The sequence below is a fragment of the Carlito syrichta genome, unplaced genomic scaffold (genome assembly GCF_000164805.1).
Source record: "Carlito syrichta isolate Samal-C Ts95f unplaced genomic scaffold, Tarsius_syrichta-2.0.1 Scaffold305189, whole genome shotgun sequence".
NCBI classification, from domain to species: Eukaryota; Metazoa; Chordata; class Mammalia; order Primates; family Tarsiidae; genus Carlito; species Carlito syrichta.
Window position 1 is genome coordinate 349,199 of NW_007249285.1, and position 19,545 is coordinate 368,743.

The following is a 19,545-nucleotide window of genomic DNA, read 5'->3' on the forward strand; positions in this document are numbered from 1 at the left end:
CGCAAAGCCTCCGAGGAGCCCACGCTGAAGCACGAAGCCACCAGCGAGGAGGTCCTCTCCCCGCCCTCGGACTCGGGGGGCCCGGACGGCTCTGTCACCTCGTCCGAGGGCTCCAGCGGGAAGAGCAAGAAGAGGTCGTCGCTGTTCTCCCCCCGCAGAAGCAAGAAGGAGAAGAAGCCCAAAGGCGAGGGCCGGCCTCTGGAGAAGCCCAGCCCCGGCGCCCCGGAGGAGGCAGCGGCCAAGCCCAAGTCCTTGTGGAAGTCGGTCTTCTCCGGGTACAAGAAGGACAAGAAGAAGAAAGCCGACGACAAGTCCTGCCCCAGCACCCCCTCCAGCGGAGCCACAGTGGACTCTGGCAAGCACCGGGTGCCTCCCATCATGAGAGCAGGTGCGTGGGTACCCGAGGGGCCCCGCGGGCAGGGTGGGAGGCGTGCATTCTCATGGGATCCACTGTCACACGCTGCCCCCACCAGGTTCTTAGGAGGGTACTGGTGGGGAGAAGGGAACCGAACCATGGGGTCACAGGGTAACGAAATTCTAAGAGTCAGCTTGAAACTGGGCAAGGGGAGGCCGGGCACCCTGGCTCAAGCCGGTAATCCTGGCACTTTGGGAGGCCAAGGTGGGAGCATCGCTTGAGCCCAGGAGTTCGAGAACAGCCTAGGCAACACAGTGAAACCTCATCTCTACACAAAAGTCAAAAACTTTGCTGGGTGTGGTGGCGTGCGCCTGTAAGTCCCCAGCAAGTAGGGAGGCTGAGACGGAAGGATCACCTGAGCCCAGGAGCTTGACGCTGCCGTGAGCCATGATTGTGCCACTACACTTCAACCTGGGCAACAGAGTGAGACCCTGACTCAAAAAAAAGAAAGAAAGAAACTGGGTAAGGGAGACTTTGGAGGTTTTGGCCTTCCTCAAGTCACATGACCCCAGACAGGGCCTGGCCGAGGAGGGGCAGGCTGGGCTGGCCATCCAGGTGCCGTGTGCTCAGTGCCCGGACAGGCCTCAGTGTCCCAGCACCTCTCTCCCCAGTATGGGAAACGGATCACCGAAGCTAAAGAGAAATCAGCCCTGTCCCCAGCTGCCCGCATGGACGGGGGTGCCAGGGACACTGCACGCTGGCCACCCGGCTGGCTGGCCGCAGCCTCACTCGGCCTCTCCTGTCCCGCAGAGCTGCAGCTCCGACACCAGCTGAGCTTCTCGGAGGACTCGGACCTGTCCAGCGACGACGTCCTCGAGCGGTCCTCACAGAAGTCCAGGCGAGAGGTACGTAGCCGGCAGCAGGGGCTCCGGCAGGGCCCAGGCTCGCCTGTGTACTGTTGGCCTTCGATGGCGGGGGGGGGGGGCAAAGCTAAAGCCAAGGAGGAAGGCAAGCGGCCTTCTCAGGCCTCCCAGTGGACACAGCGCAGAAGGCACAGGAAGGGGGTCACTGGCGGACTTCTAAGTGAGTTGCCGGGGTTGTTGGCGTCCATGGCAAGAGTTCCCGTGTCCTGTTCTTGTGAAATAGAAAAGAACAGAGGCATTTCCCGCTTCAACTTCAGGCAGCTGCCCAGCACTGTCCGTTTGTTATTTTCGTCCTCGGAAATCCCACACAGAGCAGCAACCGCCAGTCCTCAGGGGCCACCGTGCTGCAGGACTGTGGGTCGGGTGTGGTGACAGGATACGACTCGGACAGAGGACCGAGTCAGGCACTGAAGGGTGTCCCTGGCCATCCAGCCTGCCCGGTGGCTCTATTAATCATGGAGGGTTTTTTTGCTCTGAGGAACTGGGGCCAGGCACAGTGGTGGCTCATACCCATCGTGCCAGCACTTTGGGAGACCGAAGCAAGAGGATTGCTTGAGTCCAGGAGTTCGAGGCCAGCCTAGGCAATATAGCGAGACCTCAGCTCTGCAGAAAAATCAAAATATTAGCTGGGCGTGGTGATACGCACCTGTAGTCCCAGCTGCTCAGGAGGCCGAGGCAGGAGGATCGTCTGAGCCCAGCAGGTCAAGGCTGTGGTGAGCCATGATTGTGCCATTGCACTCCAGCCTGGGCAATAGTGAGACTCCTACTCAAAACAAATAATAATAAGCAGGAATCGACCTGCAGGTTTTCTAGACACAGGTCTGACTCGGCCCTTCTCCCTCTCTAGGGCGTAAGAGAAGATGGGGCCCCTTGGCCTCCTGAGGAGAAAATGGCAGTGTGGGCGCTTCTTCAGTGCAAGCCTCTCTCGGGTGTTCGCTCAGTCTTTTGATTCTCAGGGGCTTGTGGCGCTTTGTCCAGATCCAGTGAGGCTGGAGGAGGGAGAGGAATTAGAGCAAGTTCTGGTGGCACCAGTGTCACAGAGACAGTGACAGGATGGGGACTAAAACCGAAAAGGCCTTCGGCAACGTGGCAGGGCAGGTGATGCTCTGTGTGAGCCGTTCACCCCCCCACCCCCCACCGTCCAGCCCTGGGGCCTGTGCTCTCCTCCTGGCCAGGCAGTGGCCCAGCTGCCTTCCGCCTCCCTCTTGGAATGAAAATGTCCCAGAACATCACGTCCCTTCTAGACCAGGCTTGTTGGGGTTGGACTCGAGTCCGCCCTCCCCTTTGATCTCCAGGGAGCTTTGGGTCATTGCCCAGTAGACCAGCTGGGGAGGACCGTGCTGGGTCTGAGCCCTTCCCCTGCCTGTTCCATGGAGATGGCTTCTGCAGCCTGTTTCCAGCTCCCTCCCCAGCCTGGCCCTGGTCCTCTTATGTAGGGCCCACTGGGAGGGCACCAGCGGTGTTATTTTCCACCTCTCTCTATGCATCATCGCCTTGGCCACGCCAGCTCCTGGCCTGTCCACTCTCCCAGAAGGCCCTAGAAAGCCAGGCGTCTCCCCTCCACCTCTGCAGATGTGCCGCGCTGGGCTTCCACGTGCCACAGCCAGGCCAGTGTTAGGTGAAGGTTAGAAGGCTGTGCCTCTCCCTCAGGGAGTCAGTTGAATGTGACTCTTGTCAAGGGCTCCCTGCCAAGCTGAGCTGAGAATTGCGCCTGGATTTCTGTGTGGGTCCCTAAACACACCCCAAACCTGGGACCAGGTGCTGCCTTAGTGGGGGTCCTGACGGGGTCTGCGAGGAACGGAGAATAACGTCCCAGGTCTGCTTTTCCTCCATGTGGCCATGCAGTGTTCAGCCAATTGGTGTCAAGTTGGTCAGAAGCCTCTGCTGTGGTCTCTGGCGAGTCCACTGCTCCCTGCATGAAGCACCTGCTGGTCACACAGGGAGCCCCTCCACAGAGACCCCCATTACAGAACCCCAGAGCCAGAGAAGCCTCCAAGGCCTCACGCCCTAGGGGCGTTCATAGAGGTAGAGTCACTTGCCCAAGGCCACATAGGAAATGCCGAGGGCCACAGTCGAGCCTGGGAGGGTGACTGACCTGGGAGGTGACTGCCCTGGGGCTGACTTACCTAGAGGATAGCTGACCTGGGAGCAGCTGACTTGGGTGTGGCTGACCCGATTCCTGCCATGGTGTGGAGTTGGCCTGAGTGAGAGAAGTTAGCCTGTGTCTTTTCACAGGAAGACAAACCAAAAAAAAGGTAGCCTTCCAGCTACTTGGAAGCCTGAGGTAGAAGAATCGCCTAAGCCCACATATCGAGGCTGCAGTGGCTGTGAGCATGCCACAGCTTGGGTGGGCTACAGAGCAAGACTCCAACTCAAAAAAAAAAAAAAAAAAAAAAGATAGCCATCAAGGGCATTTTTGAAACAGTTATAGGAATTTGATCATGAACCATAATACATGTAATTATATAATAATCAAGTCAGTGTTGAGCTCCTTGAGAAAGGTACTGTAGCTATATGTAGGAAAATACATGCCAAATGGTTAGAGACAAAAGATCTCTATGTGCACACATGAGTCAGGAAAAGGTCATGTATGATGATTACGTGTATTTTCTGTATATATACCTGTTATATATTCCGGGGTTGCCAGAAAATGTATACACATTTTAAGAGATGCTATCGGCTGGGCTCGGTGGCTCAGCCTGTGATCCCAGCACTTTGGGAGGCCGAGGCGAGTGGATTGCCTGAGCCTGCGGGTTCGAGACCCGCCTGAGCAACTTGGCGAGACCTCGTCTCTACAATAAAATCAAAAACTAGTTGGGCGTGGTAGTGCACTCCTGTAGTTCCGGCTATTTGGAAGACTGAGGCAGAAGGATCGCAGGAGCCCAGCAGGTTGAGGCTGCGGGGGCCGGGAGCACTCCAGTCTGGGCGAGAGTGAGACTCCAACTCAAAAAAAAAAAAGAGAGAGATGCTGTCTATGTATTGCTTTTAGTTTGCTGTAATCAGAAGTGTCTGGATGCTGACGGTAACCACCTTGAGCACCTCACACTTCTTGTAATTGCAGAAGTCAAACGCGACTTGTATTCGTCTTTATCCATATATATTGAGTACTACCATTTTAATCCAACTTTTTACTCTTTTAAGATGTGTACACATGTTTTTGTCACCCTCTGTATACCTATGAAGAGTGTGGCAAAAGGTTAACATCTGGCAAATACAGGTAAAGGGCACACAGGTGAAGGGCATATGGGTGTTCATCGCCTGCCTCTTTCAGCTTTTCTGTCGGTTTGAAGCTTTGGGAATAAGAAGCGTGAGGCACAGGGGCCCTACGGTGAGGATGGCATCTGGCCTGAGATGGCATTTGGTCGGGGGGTCGCCTCGGGTGATGGGGCCTGCTGTGGCAGCACGGACAGGGGAGGTGGCTCCTTCAGCGTCATGGACCCCACGTCCGAGCCAGGCATCTGGGAAACAAGTGCCCAAGTTTGGTTTTGTGAGAAGTTTCTAAAACCACTCAAAGTGACTTCTGTTTTGATTTAAGCGTTTATTACAGAGCAATATTCAGATAATACAGATGTTTTAAAACTCACCTGTAGCCCTACCCACAAGCGAGAACTAGAATCTCTCTCTTTTCTTTGTTTCCCTCTGACTTTAAAATACGATTCGCGTGTCTCCCTCTCGAGCTCTGTGGCCATCACGGGGTGGCGTTGGCCTCGACAGCACCCCATCTGTCTCACAGCAGGTCAGCTCCTGTAGCTGGCCACTTCCCGTCAGACACACCAGAGATGTGTCGTGATTCCACCCCTCTGGTTACCGCCTCTGCCACGTTGGCGCCAGCCCCAGAAATGGGTCAGTTACAGAAAAGGCGGCCACAGCTCTCCCCTTGAATTCTGGCATCAGCCACGGGTGAAGATTCCAATGCTGTTCCTTGAGAAGCAGTTACATAGTTCCTGTGGGGTCTTCGCATGGCACTTGGGAAAACCGTCTGTCTCTGCTTCTTAACTGGCTTGTTCTAATAATGCCAGTTCTCCGATCATTGGGCCTTGTGGGAGAGACATATCTGTCTGAGGCAGAACATACGTGGTCAGAGTCAAAGGCAAGTCTGTCCTTCTCCAGGCCGGTGTGCTCGTGGAGTGTAGGTCCCACGAAGGCGAATGGGGTGGCTACTGTCCTGGAACTCTCCTCTGCGGGCCACTGCCCGCCCTCGCTCCCTGACTGCCTTTTAGACCGTCTGTGGCAGATGAGGAGACAGCAAAGCAAATGTCTCTTGCCCCGGCTCTCGACAGCTCTGCTCAGGGTTTCGTGGCATGAGAAGAGGTTCATGTTACTGCGTGTGATACTTCCGGGGTTAGTGTTTTAAGTTCAGTTTCCTTTCACTGTGTACTGTCAAGAGGCAGCCCCAGTCCCATCCTGAGGCTGCCAGGTGGCACACAGAAACACTGCCAGGAGAGAACCTTTCGGGAGAGAGGGTTGGCTCCATGCTCAGTTTCATTCTGTGTCTGTGTCTGTGTCTGTCTCTGACGACAGGAATCCCCCACTTCCTACCCCTCTCCCATCGTATTACCCTAAAAGAAAGAAGTGGTCTGAATTTCCAGAAGTGGCCAGGCGCAGTGGCTCACACTTATAATCCCAGCACTTAGGGAGGGCAAGGTGGGAGGATCACTTGAGCCCAGGCGTTCGAGAACAGCCTGGACAACATAACGAGAATCCATCTCTCAAAAAACTTAATTAAAAATATAAAGGTGAATTTCCACAAGCAAGTGGGTCACTCAAGGAGAAATAGCATCTGTCATCATATATATAATCAGTTTTGACTTATATACAAAGAGACAGGAGGAAATTCGGGAGGGTGGTTAGAAGAAGCTTCTCCATGAGCAGAAAAAAGTTAGAAGAAGTTAGAAGAGAAAAGTTAGAAGAAGCTTCTCCATGAGCAGAAAAGTGAACCCTGGCCTCATTCAAAACCAGAGTCCACTCAGGCGCTGCTGCTAGGATCTTCACACCCAGGCTTCTGCGCAGGCCTGTGTGACATTGTGAAAAAATAATCATGTGTTTTAAGTCTTGTGTGTTTGTTTTAAACTTCTAACTGATTTTGCTTCATTTCTGTGTTCTGTTTTTAGTTTTTTAATCATTATTATTATTACTATTCTGTTTTGTTTTCTGTTGCCATCCCCTTAAAAGTCAGTTAATGTACCACACGCCTTGGCATTCAGGAGATCATATGCATCAAAGGTAGTGTTTCATTCCCATCAGCTGGTCACTGTTGCATGCCTGTCTGTGATTAACCACCGAGCGTCCAGCCCTGGTCCCCCAGCCACGTCCTCACTAACTGTGTCCATACATGCATGGGGCTGTGGCAGACACTGGCAGCAGGGCTATCTTTAGCTGTGCCATGAGCCGGAAGGAGGATGAGACATCTGCTCTTCGCTGGCTGGAGTGCATGTGGTCATTTTGCTCCAGGTGCCTGGGTGGGGAACTGGGCACCCCAGAGAGGGGCAGTTCACCAGCCCTCTGCTCTGTGATTGTCAGGGAGCAGCGCTCAGGGCGCTGAAACTCGCTGAGGCTCCTTGCCGACTGCCCACTCAGGTGACCCTCTGTCGTTTGAGCTCGTAAAGATTATGCATATAGACCGCCCCAATTCGAATCTGTCTCCTTTGAAGTCTATAAAAGTCTCCTTGCTTAGTTTTCTTAGAGGCAATTAAGAGGTTCTGATAAATAAAAGCAAGCCCCAAGCTTTGACTCTCTGGTTGCCGATATTTGCTGAAAACACCTGACTCCCCCCTGAGCCCCCAGCGCCCATGTGGGCCAGAGCCTCCAGCAGTCCTGTCCGTGGATTGCACTGGCCTGTGTGTTGCCTCCTCAGTTCTTGATGGCACCGGGCATGGCAACCCGTCCTCCCTTCTTCCCCGTGGCCGGCGGTTGCCTCTGCGGGCCTCAGAGTTAGTCCAGGTTCCCCTGCACAGATCCTTCTACAGATGGTGGTTGTGTGAGCTCGCCCAGACCTAAAAGAGAAGCATCTCTGCCTTCTCTGCTTCTGGTGTGACTTCTTAAGAGGATCTGATGGATACGCTCATCTGAAGAAAGTGGCTTTGGATGCCAAATGAGAAAACAAAAGGGTCTTGATTTTTCTCTCGTTCCTTCCCCTAGATGCCCCCTAGAAGCAGGAGGCTTCTTAGGGACATACTTTACCAATATTTTTACCCCCTCAAAGTCTTTAAAAGAGCAGATATCCTTGTTTAAGAAACAGGGGCTCTCAGTGATAAAGGAGCGGATGTCCCTTGGTTTTAACTTCCCAACAGCCTGGCACCCCACTCAGTCTCCTGTCCCTGCACAGAGGGAGCGTCTGACCTTGTGGCTCTCAGGGGCACGCCATGGCATTGAGGGCTGCTGTGGGCTGGGGAGTCGACAGACCTTGTGCCCTGTGTCTGCCAGCACCCCGGTCCTGCCGGTGCTCTGCAGAGGGCGGCTTGTCTGCCAGGGTACCAACTATGACATAGCGGACAGCCCTCTCCACGCCCCTGCTGGCCTGCCACCCACACCTGCCCCAGGCCTGCATGTACCTGACTGAAGAAGTCTCTGTTGTTCTCTGCAGCCAAGAACCTACACCGAGGAGGAGCTGAACGCCAAGCTGACCCGGCGCGTGCAAAAGGCCGCTCGAAGACAGGCCAAGCAAGAGGAACTTAAGCGGTTGCATCGAGCCCAGGTAAAACCACAGAGAGACCCACACACAGGCAGGCCGGGTGGCAGACCCTCCTCTCCACCCAGCCGGTCCCATCCACGCAGTGGGCTGAGGAGGACAGAGCAGAGGTAGATGGGCGTCCCTGCCAGCTGAGATTATGGCCCCAGAACGCCTTTGGCTTGATGCGGCCACAGAGGTCCCCCTTGGTGGGGGACTGTTGGGAAAAGGGAGAGAGGCTTGTTCCGAGTTTCCCAAATTCCTGGTCTAGATTAATCATCGTCAAGTCAACTAGCTCAATAGTCAAGACTCAGTTAGTGCCCTCTCTGCCACTGGCGGGTCAGGATTTTGTGGTCATAGGTCAGAGCTCTCCTCCCAGTCTCTCACTCCTGTCTTGAGGCCACACAGATCCTAGACCATTCTAGATTTCTCTCTTTTTTTTTTTTGAGTCAGAGTCTCACTCTCGCCCAGGCTGGAGTGCAGTGGCATGCTCATGGCCACTGTAGCCTCAACCTGCTGGACTCAGCCGATTCTTCCACCTCCGCCTTCCAAGTAGCTGGAACCACAGACACACATTACCACACCCAGCTAATTTTTTTGTTTATTGTAGAGACTAGGTCTCACTAAGTTGTCTAGGCTGGTCTCAAAACCCTGGGCTCAGGCAAATCCTCTCACCTCTACCTCCAAAGTACTATGATTATAGGTGTGAGCTACCGCGCTCAGATTAGATTTATTTTCAAATTTTTTTTTTAACTTGGGCCTAGCACCATGGCTCATGGCTTTGGTAGACTGAGACGGGAGGATCTCTTGAGCCCAGGGTCTCAAGACTAGCCTGGGCAATATAGTGAGACCCTATCTCTATAAAAATAAATTAGCTGACCAGGCTTGGTGGCTCAGCCTATATAATCCCAGCACTTTGGGTGGCCGAGGTGAGTAGATTGCCTGAACTCGCAGGTTCGAGACCAGCCCGGGCAACTTGGCAAGACCTTGTCTCTACAATAAATAAAAAATTAGCCAGGTGTGGTAACCTGTAGTTCTAGCTACTTGGAAGGCTGAAGCAGAAGGATCGCCAGAGTCTAGCAGGTCGACGCTGGGGTGGCCCTGAGAGTGCCACTGCACTCCAGCCTGGGCGATGGAGTGAGACTCCAACTCAAAAAAAAAAAAAAAAAAAATTAGATTAGCCAGGCCAGACGCAGTAGCTCATGCCTATAATCCCAGCATTTTGGGAGGCCGAGGTGAAAAGATTGCCTGAGTCCACGGGTTCGAAATCAACCTGGGCAACTTAGCAAGACCTCATCTCTATAGTAAATCTAAAAGTTAGCTGGGCGTGGTGGCACGTGCCTATAGTTCCAGCTACCAGAAAGACTGAGATGGAAGGATAGCCTGAGCCCAGCAGTGGTGGCTGTGGTGGCTGCAGGTATGCCATTGCACGCTAGCCTGGGTGACAGAGTAAGACTCCGACTCAAAAAAATTTTTTTTAATTAAAAATAAATGAATTAGCCAAGCTAGGACTACAGGAGTGGTGGTGCACTCTTGTGGTCCTAGCTTCTTGGGAGGTCTAGGCAGGAAGATCACTGAGCCCAGGAATTCGAGGCTGCAGTGAGCTATGATTGCACCACTGCACTCCAGCCTGGACAACAGAGCAAGACCCTCACTCTATGGGGAAAAGAAAGTTTGTTTTTTGCTTTTTGTTTTATCTTGTAGAGATGAGATTTCCACTGTACCCCTCCAAGCACCCCTTCCGTCTCTTTGTCAGATGGTCTGAGGTCACCATGTTTTAAGTCCTTCCTGCGGGAGTGTGTGTCCACTTCCTGTCTTTGTACTGCTCCGGTGAGGGCTGCTCACCACCTTAGCTGTATCCACAGCCTCAGTGCCCACTCACAGGAGCCTGGGGCCTGGAGTCTTGCCCAGGTGGCAAGGCCAGGGTTCTGACGCATGTGGTCTCCACACCACACCCTGAGCGCAGTGCCCACAGACTAGATCCTGGCCCAGAGCTGCTGCCGCACATGTTTCTCTCCCTCTGTATGTCCGTGAGGATGATCCTCCCGAGAGCTAGAGACAGGAGAGCAGGCACTCACGCTGTTCTGTGTGTCGCAGATTATCCAACGTCAGCTGGAGCAGGTGGAGGAGAGACAGCGGCGGCTGGAGGAACGGGGGGTCGCCGTGGAGAAGGCGCTCCGGGGAGAAGCAGGTACGGCCGGGCTCCTTCATAGGGGTCTGCTCCAGGAGGAAAGCCCTCTCTCCCACCGCGCTAGGCTAGTCTCGTTTCACCTCGTCTGGAATTCAGCTCCTTTTCCAACAGGACTCTCGGGGTCCCTTCATCACTGAGGTCTGGGGCTTGCTGTTAAGCGAAAGACAGGAAACGCGCATGTGTCTAGGGCCCCTGGCCTGGAGCTGGTATTCCACAGCCCCTCGTGGCCTGCCATCGCCCTAGAGCGAAACCACAGTCCGCGGCCTGTCGGTGGCGAGGGCTGGGCTCCCCCTCCTCCTCCTTCCCCACCATCACTTTCTTGAGGAGAAAATAACTGGGAGCGAGGGAGTCGGAACCCCAAGGAACCATCACAGAACTGCACCGGGCAGGTCCCCAGCTCTCGGTTCCCTGGACCCCTCTTGAGGACACAGCCCCCTGGGGCCCTCACCGCTGCCCGTAGGGAAGTGTGTGACTGCTCACAGCACACATAGATTTCCCAGGGGACTCAGACTCTGTGTCCACGGAAGGCCGGTCACTCAGGGCAGGGTTGGAGAGACTCGGGGGACGGTGGCGCGTTGGTGTGGAGCAGACAGTGGAAAGTGGCTGGGAGAGCCCTGTGACTAGTCAAGAGTGTCCTGTGGTCACACCCGCCGTCCCACTCAAGGAGCCTGCAGGTCTGGGTCAGCACAGTTGGGTGCAGAGAAAGCAAGGGAGTGATTGAGTCATCTCTGGTCCCAAGGCCCGGGAAGCTTTGCTGGTTCAGGACCTTGAACCCGCTGGACCAGCCACAGGCATGGAGCGACCATGCTCCGTTTGCTCGAGCGTCCACGGGTCTCCGTCCAGTCTCTGGATGGCAAAGCCTCCATCTCTTTATAGAGACCTCAAGGCCTGCAGGCTGAGTGTTTCCATGGTGAGCTGGGTGAAGAAAGGTCGTGGCCTCTTCTCACTTCCTGACTGTGGTGTGGTAGTGGGGAGCGTGCTCGTCTCCTGGCAGGCAGGCTCTCTGGGAAGCCAGGAAGAACTGGGAAGAGGCAGCCAGGAGCTGGGCCAGCTGCTGCCGTCTGATCTTGCTCAAAGACCTCGGCTCTGTGGGACTGAAATTATGTGACAGGGAGTCGGGAGGCGGGCATAGAAGTCAGTCTCCTTTTCCAGGCCCCGTGAGGCCTAGAAATTGCAGCTGATCTGCCGGCTCAGTGATGACCTTTAGGCAAAGAGATGGGACGAGGGAGAAAGATGAGAATGTGGATGTTCTTTGTTTTGTGCCTCACCCGATGTTGGACTCCATGCCTGGCGCCCAGGCCGCCCGAGAAAGTGCAAAAACTTGAACTGCTTAGCATCAGTGAGCCATGAAGACTGGGATGTGTTACGGCCAGGCACGCGCTGGGTTCGTCTGAAAGGATCCCAGGCTTCCCAGTGAACCTGTGGTGTCCCCACTATCCTTTGGGCCTGTCCTGCCCTGCACGCTCTGCCTTGGCCTCTCTGTTAAGCCTGAACCCTGGAGAGACTTGGCCCCAACCCGCCAGAGATGGCCTGTGCCTGACTGCATCTGGCCCACAGGGCCGCACCCTGGTGGCTTTGCTCTTCCTGCAGAAGATACCAGGAGGGAGCCTTTCCTTCTTATCCTCTACAAATGACTTCTGCCAAGACAAGACGAAAAGTGATGAATATATCTCTCAGCTCATGGGCAGAGTAACTCAATGGGCATATGCATCAACATTTCATAGTTAAAGTCTTCCAGGAAGAGCCTTACTCACACAAGACTCTGAGGTTCAGATGAATCTCCTGGGGGTTGGTGGCTTCCATAAAGCACTCAGCACACATTGGCCACCACGCAGTTTGAGTCTAAAACAATACTTCAGTACTTTTTTTTTTTTTTTTTTGAGTTGGAGTCTCACTCTGTTGCCCAGGCTGGAGTGAGTGGCACGCTCACGGCCAACCTAGCATCGACCTGCTGGGCTCAGGTGATCCTTCTGCCTCAGCCTTTCAAGTAGCCGAAACTACAGGCACGTGCTACCATGCCCAGCTAATTTTTATTTATTGTAGCGACAAGGTCTTGCCAGTTTGCCGGGCTGGTCTCAAACCTGCAGGCTCAAACCATCCACTCGCCTCTGTGTCCCAAAATGCTGGGATTACAGGCTGAGCCACAGAACCCAGCCAGCTTCAGTGCTTTTATAGCAGGCCAAATTATTCAAGCTTTTCTCAGAGGACCAAAAAACAATATGGCATTGAAGATTGGCATAGGACTTTGCCAAAATTCTTCCTTCTAGCTGTTTAGATGAGTACATGTTCATCAACATGTACAACCTGAATTTCATCTAAGTCAGTGGTTTTCAAACTTGTTTTTTAGCAGTAGAACCCTTTTTACAAGACTTTAAGTTCAAGTTTAAAGTTTTAAAAAATTAAAGTGTTAATAAGCACAAATGTGAAAATACGGGTTCTATGGAGAACTGTAGATATTAGTAAGACTCAGCACCCAGTTTATTCCTAGGTACAGTGTTGAGAACATTCTCATTGAGAATGCACGGGCATTGTAGTTCCTGTACACGGTAATAGGTTTTTTCAACAGCTCACTGTGAAAGCTCAGGATATCTTAAAAATAGGACAGTAGCTTTTTTTCACAGTTGAATTGTAACAAATCTAACAGCAGCTTATATTCCTTACAAAGGACAAATCTCTGACAAGAAGCTCCCAGACAAAGAGTAAACAACCAACTACACTGTGATAGCATGATGTGCGTTACCCACCCAGAGGACCACGCTGGCAGTGTGCTCTGAGAGGCTGGTGTCCCTGAACCTGGAGTCCCGGGTCTCCTGGATGTTCCCAAACAGGCACACAAGCACTGTACTTGCAGGCCAGAATTTAAATAAATAAGGCTTCCTCTTCACCAACGATTTACAGGGAGCTGAGATACCTTCCCACAGAGAGCAGAAGAAACTTGGTCCCGAGGACCCACAAAACCAAGTTTACGTGGCAGTGTTGGTGGTCTTCGGTGGGTTAAAAGTTGGCGCATAGACATTTGAAGGTGGTGTGTCTTATTTAAGTCATCTAGAAGAGTTAAAAGTATTTACACATCAGGTCTTTGGGAGGCTCCTAGAATGCCTTTCGAAGAACCTTAAAGTTCCACAGAAGTTTGAAAACCACTGTTGTAGTCCTTCCCTTAGGCAAATCTTCACCAAAATATCCCTGTCTGCGGACATTTCTGTTCTGTTTTTCAAGATGGGCCTTCGTGGTTCTGTTGGGATATTTCCCCATGATGCAGGATATAGTGACTCTGACTCTAAGAATAGATCTCCGAATATATTCTTTCCCTTCTCTTCTATGGCTCCATCACGTCCAGGGCTGGTCTCGCGTGACTTCCCAGTAGCCCTGACCCTGTGGCATACCGACTTGGAAGCTCCAGTGTGCACGTGGGCGGCCCTTTTCTCTCCTGCTTCTGGTTCCCTTCCCCTCCTAGCCTCGTTGCACCTGGCTGAGGCCTGAAGAAGGCCGCCTCAGCTGAGCACGATACTCGGGAGTCTTCTAGCCACTGCAGTCACCCGTCCTAAGGGCTGTAGAAAATGGCCGAACGCTGCCACTCTGTCTTGCTTGGTGGTCTCAAGCTTCCATCACTGCATGTGGGCATCAGACTGTGTTAGCCACGCTGCTCTTCCAGAGAAATGATCCGGCATAGCCTTGCCATCCGCTCTCAGTTGGTCTAAGGTATTGTGTGTGTCCAGGCCGCAAGGATTGGCTTCAGGGCCTTTGAGCCTAGGGCGAGGCCAAGACTTATGTAATTTCAGACCCTGGGGCACCAGGGAAGAATTTTTGTTTTTGGAACCATGTTTCAAACTTAAAACCACTGGATCAGCCTTGGGCATGAATTGAAAAGCCATGACAGGACTGTGTTCTCCTGTCTGACGTGTCCTTTCTTGAAGGACTCTCAGGTGGAACAAAAGGCGGTGGAGGGGGTCAGCATTCAGTTGGGGAGGTTTGGAAAAAGGGTGACACTAGCCGTGAAGGTGTTGAGCTTTGCGGATCTAGGACTCTGGGGAGATGAGGACTTAACTGGAAAGAACCTAACATCCTTGGGGGGGCACCGCAGGGTGACCGGGCTGGGCCTGCTTGTGGCCAGCAGACCTCCAGGAGTCCTCAGGCAGGTGGTGGTCCCCGGGGAAGACCTCTGAAGGCCCAGCTCATTTCCTGTTTTGAAGGAGAAGGCCGACTAAAGTTGGGGCTTAAACCTCAGAAGAAACAACCTCCTTCGTCTCAAACCCATTCAGCAAAATCAGCTCTGCAAGGAGGTGGATATTGTCACGAGTGGGGTGACGTGACTTCTCGGGAGGACTCTGGCTACGGTTAAGCCTAAGCCTTGGTGTCCCCGCAGGACCCCAGTCAGATGTTTACATTCTGCCTCCAGCTCCTGCGTCTGGGGCTTCTAATACTCAGTAGCTAAGAAAGTTGCCCTGATCTGCCCTTGAACTTTGTTAAATCTTCTTAGAGATGGTTGAGTCCCAGGCGGGTCAGAGTTCCCAGCAGAGCTTTCTGTCCTAATTGATCTACAGTATATAAACAGGAACCAGGTTGATATTGGCTATGGACTCCTCCTGCAGCGGGTTTTAGGAAACCCTCCCTCCCACCCCCACGAGGTACACAGACACGGCATGCATGGACACGCAGTGTGTAATGCACTATGAGATGCATGCTTTCCAGCTGTCCCTCTCTACCTTCTTGCTGTATCTGTGTATTTCTTATGCTTCATGTCATTGATTGCTTTGGGTATGGGGGGACAGGAGGGGTTATCTCATCGAATAACTCTGTCTTCACCGATTCCTTGTTGTAGACTATTGGGGAGAGTCTTATTACAGTGACCTCATCGACTTGCATCTGGGTGGTATGTATGGCAGCACTTGTCGCTGACACTAACCCCGCTGACACCCTTTCCCCACCCGCTGTCTCCCGGCCCCTGCTCACAAAAACAAGAAGTCAACCTGATAACCAAATGGCAAAAGCACAGACCTTTTCCAGCTCAGAATGGTGCAGCATGCCCGATCTGTCTGCTGCCCATATGTACTCCAGGGGGCGATCCAAGCTACCTCTTGCTGCCTGGGGTTATTCTCTTTTTTTTTTTAATAATAAAACTTCACCCACCCCACTCCGTCAGCCTTGCATCTGCATCCTGGTCACCCTGATATGGCTTGGTTGTTTCACTGCAGTACACACACAACACATAACATGCAGCGTGACTGTGCCCTGAATCGCATCCCTTGCAGCTTATAGGTGTCAGGCCCACTCAAGAAGCAAGCACGTGAAGAGCTCGACATTGCCCTTTTTCTTTAGGGCATTTCTCCCGAAAGATCCGAGTGCCAGGGAAAGGCTTCGCCATTGTGATTTCAGCCCAAGTTCACCAAACTTGAGGCCAGGTTCACAGATGCCTGTAATGCAGCCCCTCCCTCCTTGCTGTGACCTGGGATTCACTTTGCACTTCTTTTCAAGGAAGACAGGAAAGCCTGACACCATGATTCTCAAAGTGCGATCCCTGGACCAGCCGGTGTGTCCCCCGGGAACTTGTTAGAAATGCAGGTTCCCAGGCCACCCCCTCTCCCCCCTTTCCGAATCAGAGACTCTGGAGGTGAGACCTGGCTGTCCGTATTAGCAGATCTTCTAGCTGATTCCAAAGCAGGAGAAGCACTAGTTAAAGGAATTCAGTGTGTTTGCTATCTTGCTGAATAAAACTCACGATGACTGACCCACGAGTCTCATGCCAAGGCTTTGCGCAGTTTTTCTTCTGGAAAGCTGTCATTGCATCAAGAGAAATGCCAGGGTTGGGCTCAGTGGCTCAGCCTGTAATCCCAGCACTTTGGGAGGCCGAGGTAAGAGGATTGTCTGAGCCCGGGGGTTCAAGACCAGCCTGAGCAACTTGGTGAGACCTCGTCTCTGCAATAAATCACAAAAAATAGCCAGGCATAGTGGCATGCATCTGTAGTTCCAGCTACTTGGAAGACTAAGGCAGAAGGATTACTGGAATCCAGTCGGTCCAGGCTCCGGTGGCCGTGAGCGTGCCACTGCATTCCAGCCTGAACGACAAGAGTGAGACTCCAACTCAAAAAAAAAAAGAGAGAAATGCCAGGCAGCTGACATTGAGGTTCACCATGGGCACTCTGGCTCCTTTGTCTCTGTGTCCTTGGTCAGGCAGTCTGAACACTTCATCTCCCTTGGAGGCTACATGCCTAGAAATCATCTTGAGACAGAAAAGCTGGCAAAAAATAGTTCTCCCTTTTTTTCTTGGAGTCCAAGTCTCTGTCACCCAGACTGGAATACAGCGGCACAATCAGGGCTCATCACAGCCTCGACCCCCTGGACTCAGGCGATTCTTCCGCCTCAGCCTCCCAAGTAGCTGGGACTACAGGTGCATGCCACCCTGCCTGGCTAATTTTTTTTAATGTTTTTATAGAGACAGGGTCTCACTATGTTGCCCAGGCTGGTCTTGAACTCCTGGCCTCAAGCAGTCCTCCCGCCTCAGCCTCCCAGAGTGTGGGGATCACAGGCATGAGCCCAGCAATTCTCTCATTGTTTATCCTAACCCCATTCTTTTAGGAGAGTCACTTCCTGACCCATTCATTTAAAATCCAAAGCCATGGTTCTGTGATTCCACCTGTATGACAGTGCCACAGTTATTCCCTCTGTGAGGAGATGGGGCTTTTGGCCTCCTCACATGGGTGGGTTGCTGCTGTGTCTGCTCTCTGCGGTCTCTGATCCCATGCTCCCATGGATTCCCACCCCTCTGGAAACCCCCTCAGTGTCCAGAGCTTGCTCGGGGACTTCCATACTCGTGGCCATCGATGCTGTAAAAGGGCTGGTGCTTCCGTTCCAATTAACAGACCCCGCTCCCATCTAATGCCCTCCCGCCTTCTCCTCCTCCCCCTAACACCGCCTAGGAGATGTCTCTGTCCATTCTAAGTGGATCTCAGTGTGCCAAAAGGCTCTTCTTAAATGTGGAATCTCTTGGAAGGGGCTGTCAGAGCCCATCTCTTTATGACGACTTTCGCCCTCTCCTCCCAGTTCAAGATACTGTTGCCACATTGACCGTCTTGTGTGCGTCTTGTTTCCTTGCCCCCTTTACTCCAGTAAGGAAAGTCGTGGGCTGTTTGCAGTTCTGTGCTCCTGGAATCCAGCTACTCGCTTTTTGGGTTTCTGGGGGGAAGGAAAAACAAATCCAACACCGAAGCGCGGTGTGCCTTCTCCGAGGTACAGGACACCCTGTCATCACCTCGTGGCCCAAAACAGAAACTCGGTGTACCTTCCATAAATCACTCATCACTTCTTTTTCAGCCCATTATGATTCTCGTGTAAAACGTAGCCCCCCCCCCGTGGGTTCTGCTCACCACGTGGAGGCTGCCGCTGCCCACGAAGGAGGCATGAGATAAGAACTCCACGTTCTGCAGGGAGTCCCCTGTGCACGCAGGCCCTGCTCCCAGAGGACGGTGTAGATGCCAGCTTGAGGTCTCTTTTCTGGTTCCGCTGATGGCTCGTTCTTGGCGCACCTGGTGATTTTCATTATTTGGGAGGAGGGGGTTCCCCCTGTTGAAGTCTGGAGCCTGAAATGCAAAGCCTGGCTGCTCCTCCACTCTTGTATCCCCCCGAAGGCCACACAGAAACCCCATTTCTGGGCCACCGTCCGGATCTTATTTCGCACAGGGGTGAGGCAAAGCTCCAAGCACACTCGGAGTGTTGGGAGTTCCATCTCCTGCCGGGGAATCCCGACTCCTGATCCCTGCCCGGAGCTCTGCCCATCACTCAGTCGCCTCAGTGGGGCCTCTCGAAGACTGTCTGTTGAACGGCTCCAAGCCTGTACTGAAGTCTCTTTTTCAAGCCACAGAGAATGTAGAGAATAACGGTTTCCCTTCGCTGCATAGCTAGACCTTGTGATTTCAAAAGAGACCATTGAAAGGACACAGAATGCCCTGAATTATGCCCCACATCTTTAAAAGAAAAAGTAAATAAATAAAAAAGGACACAGCATAACCCTTGGGCCAAAGAGGAAGGGTCCCCAAGCAGCCACTGGCCTTCCTTCTTCTTCCCCAGACACTAAGCAGGCCAGCCCCGCTTGCCATGTCTATTGCCCTCGAACAGATGACCAGACCTCCTTAGAGGAAAACCACATCTCTTCTGAAAAACTTTAGATGAAAAATGCACACAATTTCTGGTTTCCAGCTTCCCCACCTCTTGATTTATGTCTCAAAGGGAAATGGAAGGACCACAAAAGGCTTAGAATATCACATAAAGGGCTGGAGAGTGATCTTTCACTGTGGCTGGTGAGGTGGGAGGTGGAGGCCCTGGGAGGCTGCCCCCGGCCTGCTCCAATTTTGCTTAAGAACTCTAGAACCCTTGAGACTTCCTAGCTTTTCTGTGTGTGTGTGAGTGTGTATGTGTGTGTGTGTGTGTGTGTGTGTTGGATTATAGCCCTTACATTCATTTTGGGGGCTGTTGCCTTCATTTTTCCTCCCAATATGTAGATCCATTCTGCCCTGAGTTTGTGTGGCATCAGGTACCACCCTGACCCTGCCACATGAATGCTGGACCAGGCCTGCCAGGCCTGTGGCCTCATCCTGTCGTGATGTCCGCTTACCTCTCTGCAGTGTTGCAGACCAGCCAGCCTGAACTCCTGCCAGGACCGCAGTGTTTGCCATTGCCCTGGGTTTTGGCCTGGTCCTCAGCCTTGCAGCGCAAAGGCGGCCTCGTGCCAGGGTCGTAGCACTGGCACTGACTAAACAGACCCTCCCGGCTTGGGGAGTCGGAATGTCAACCAAACATCTGGTCAGTCTGCCCTTGCGCTTTCCAGACTGCATAACCTGAACAAGACAGAGCAGAAAAGCAACAAAGGCCTCGTTCCTCACACTTGCACCACCAAGAAATTCTCCCAGTCCTGGCATTTGCCTTCTGCAAGTTTAGTCTAGTGAGTTGAGCGTGGGCGTGACCCGTAAGACCCCTGGTGTTTCTTAGGAAAAGGTGAACAAAGTTCCAGTGTCTGTGGCAGGAATCGAATAAAAAGGTATTATTCCAACACTGGGTTACTTACAAGTAGATATGGAGGCATGACTGCCAAAAGCCTGCATGAGAAAAAGAGTCAGACCAGCTGAGGGCTACGTAGGGCTGGCCCAAGGGGGCAGGAAGATGGTGCCTCGAAATGTGCCTGAGACATACGCCTGCCTCCTTCCTGTCCCTGATGGCTTGGAGCGTGTTGTTCAGAGGCCAAAAGGAAGTCAGAACCAAAGAGAATCTCTGTGCATGCGGAATGTTCCAGAAGTGTAGCTTGAAAGAGTGTGAGCTCAGCCTGGGTGCTTTGCAGATTTTTTTTTTTTTTTGAGTTGGAGTCTCACTCTGTCGCCCAGACTGGAGTGCAGTGGCCGCTCCCGGCCACCGCAGCCTCGCC

The 19,545-nt window shown here is 52.9% G+C and overlaps 1 protein-coding gene across 1 annotated transcript in view; it reads left to right on the forward strand.

The window, feature by feature from the left end:
- MICAL3 (microtubule associated monooxygenase, calponin and LIM domain containing 3) overlaps window positions 1-19,545 on the forward strand; it is a 128,900-nt gene that overhangs the window by 100,229 nt on the left and 9,126 nt on the right. The window contains exons 26-29 of the mRNA XM_008061287.2: window positions 8-388; window positions 1,166-1,260; window positions 7,862-7,972; window positions 10,043-10,136. Coding sequence (XP_008059478.2) covers window positions 8-388; window positions 1,166-1,260; window positions 7,862-7,972; window positions 10,043-10,136 — 681 coding nt within the window. The remainder of the gene's footprint in view (window positions 1-7; window positions 389-1,165; window positions 1,261-7,861; window positions 7,973-10,042; window positions 10,137-19,545) is intronic.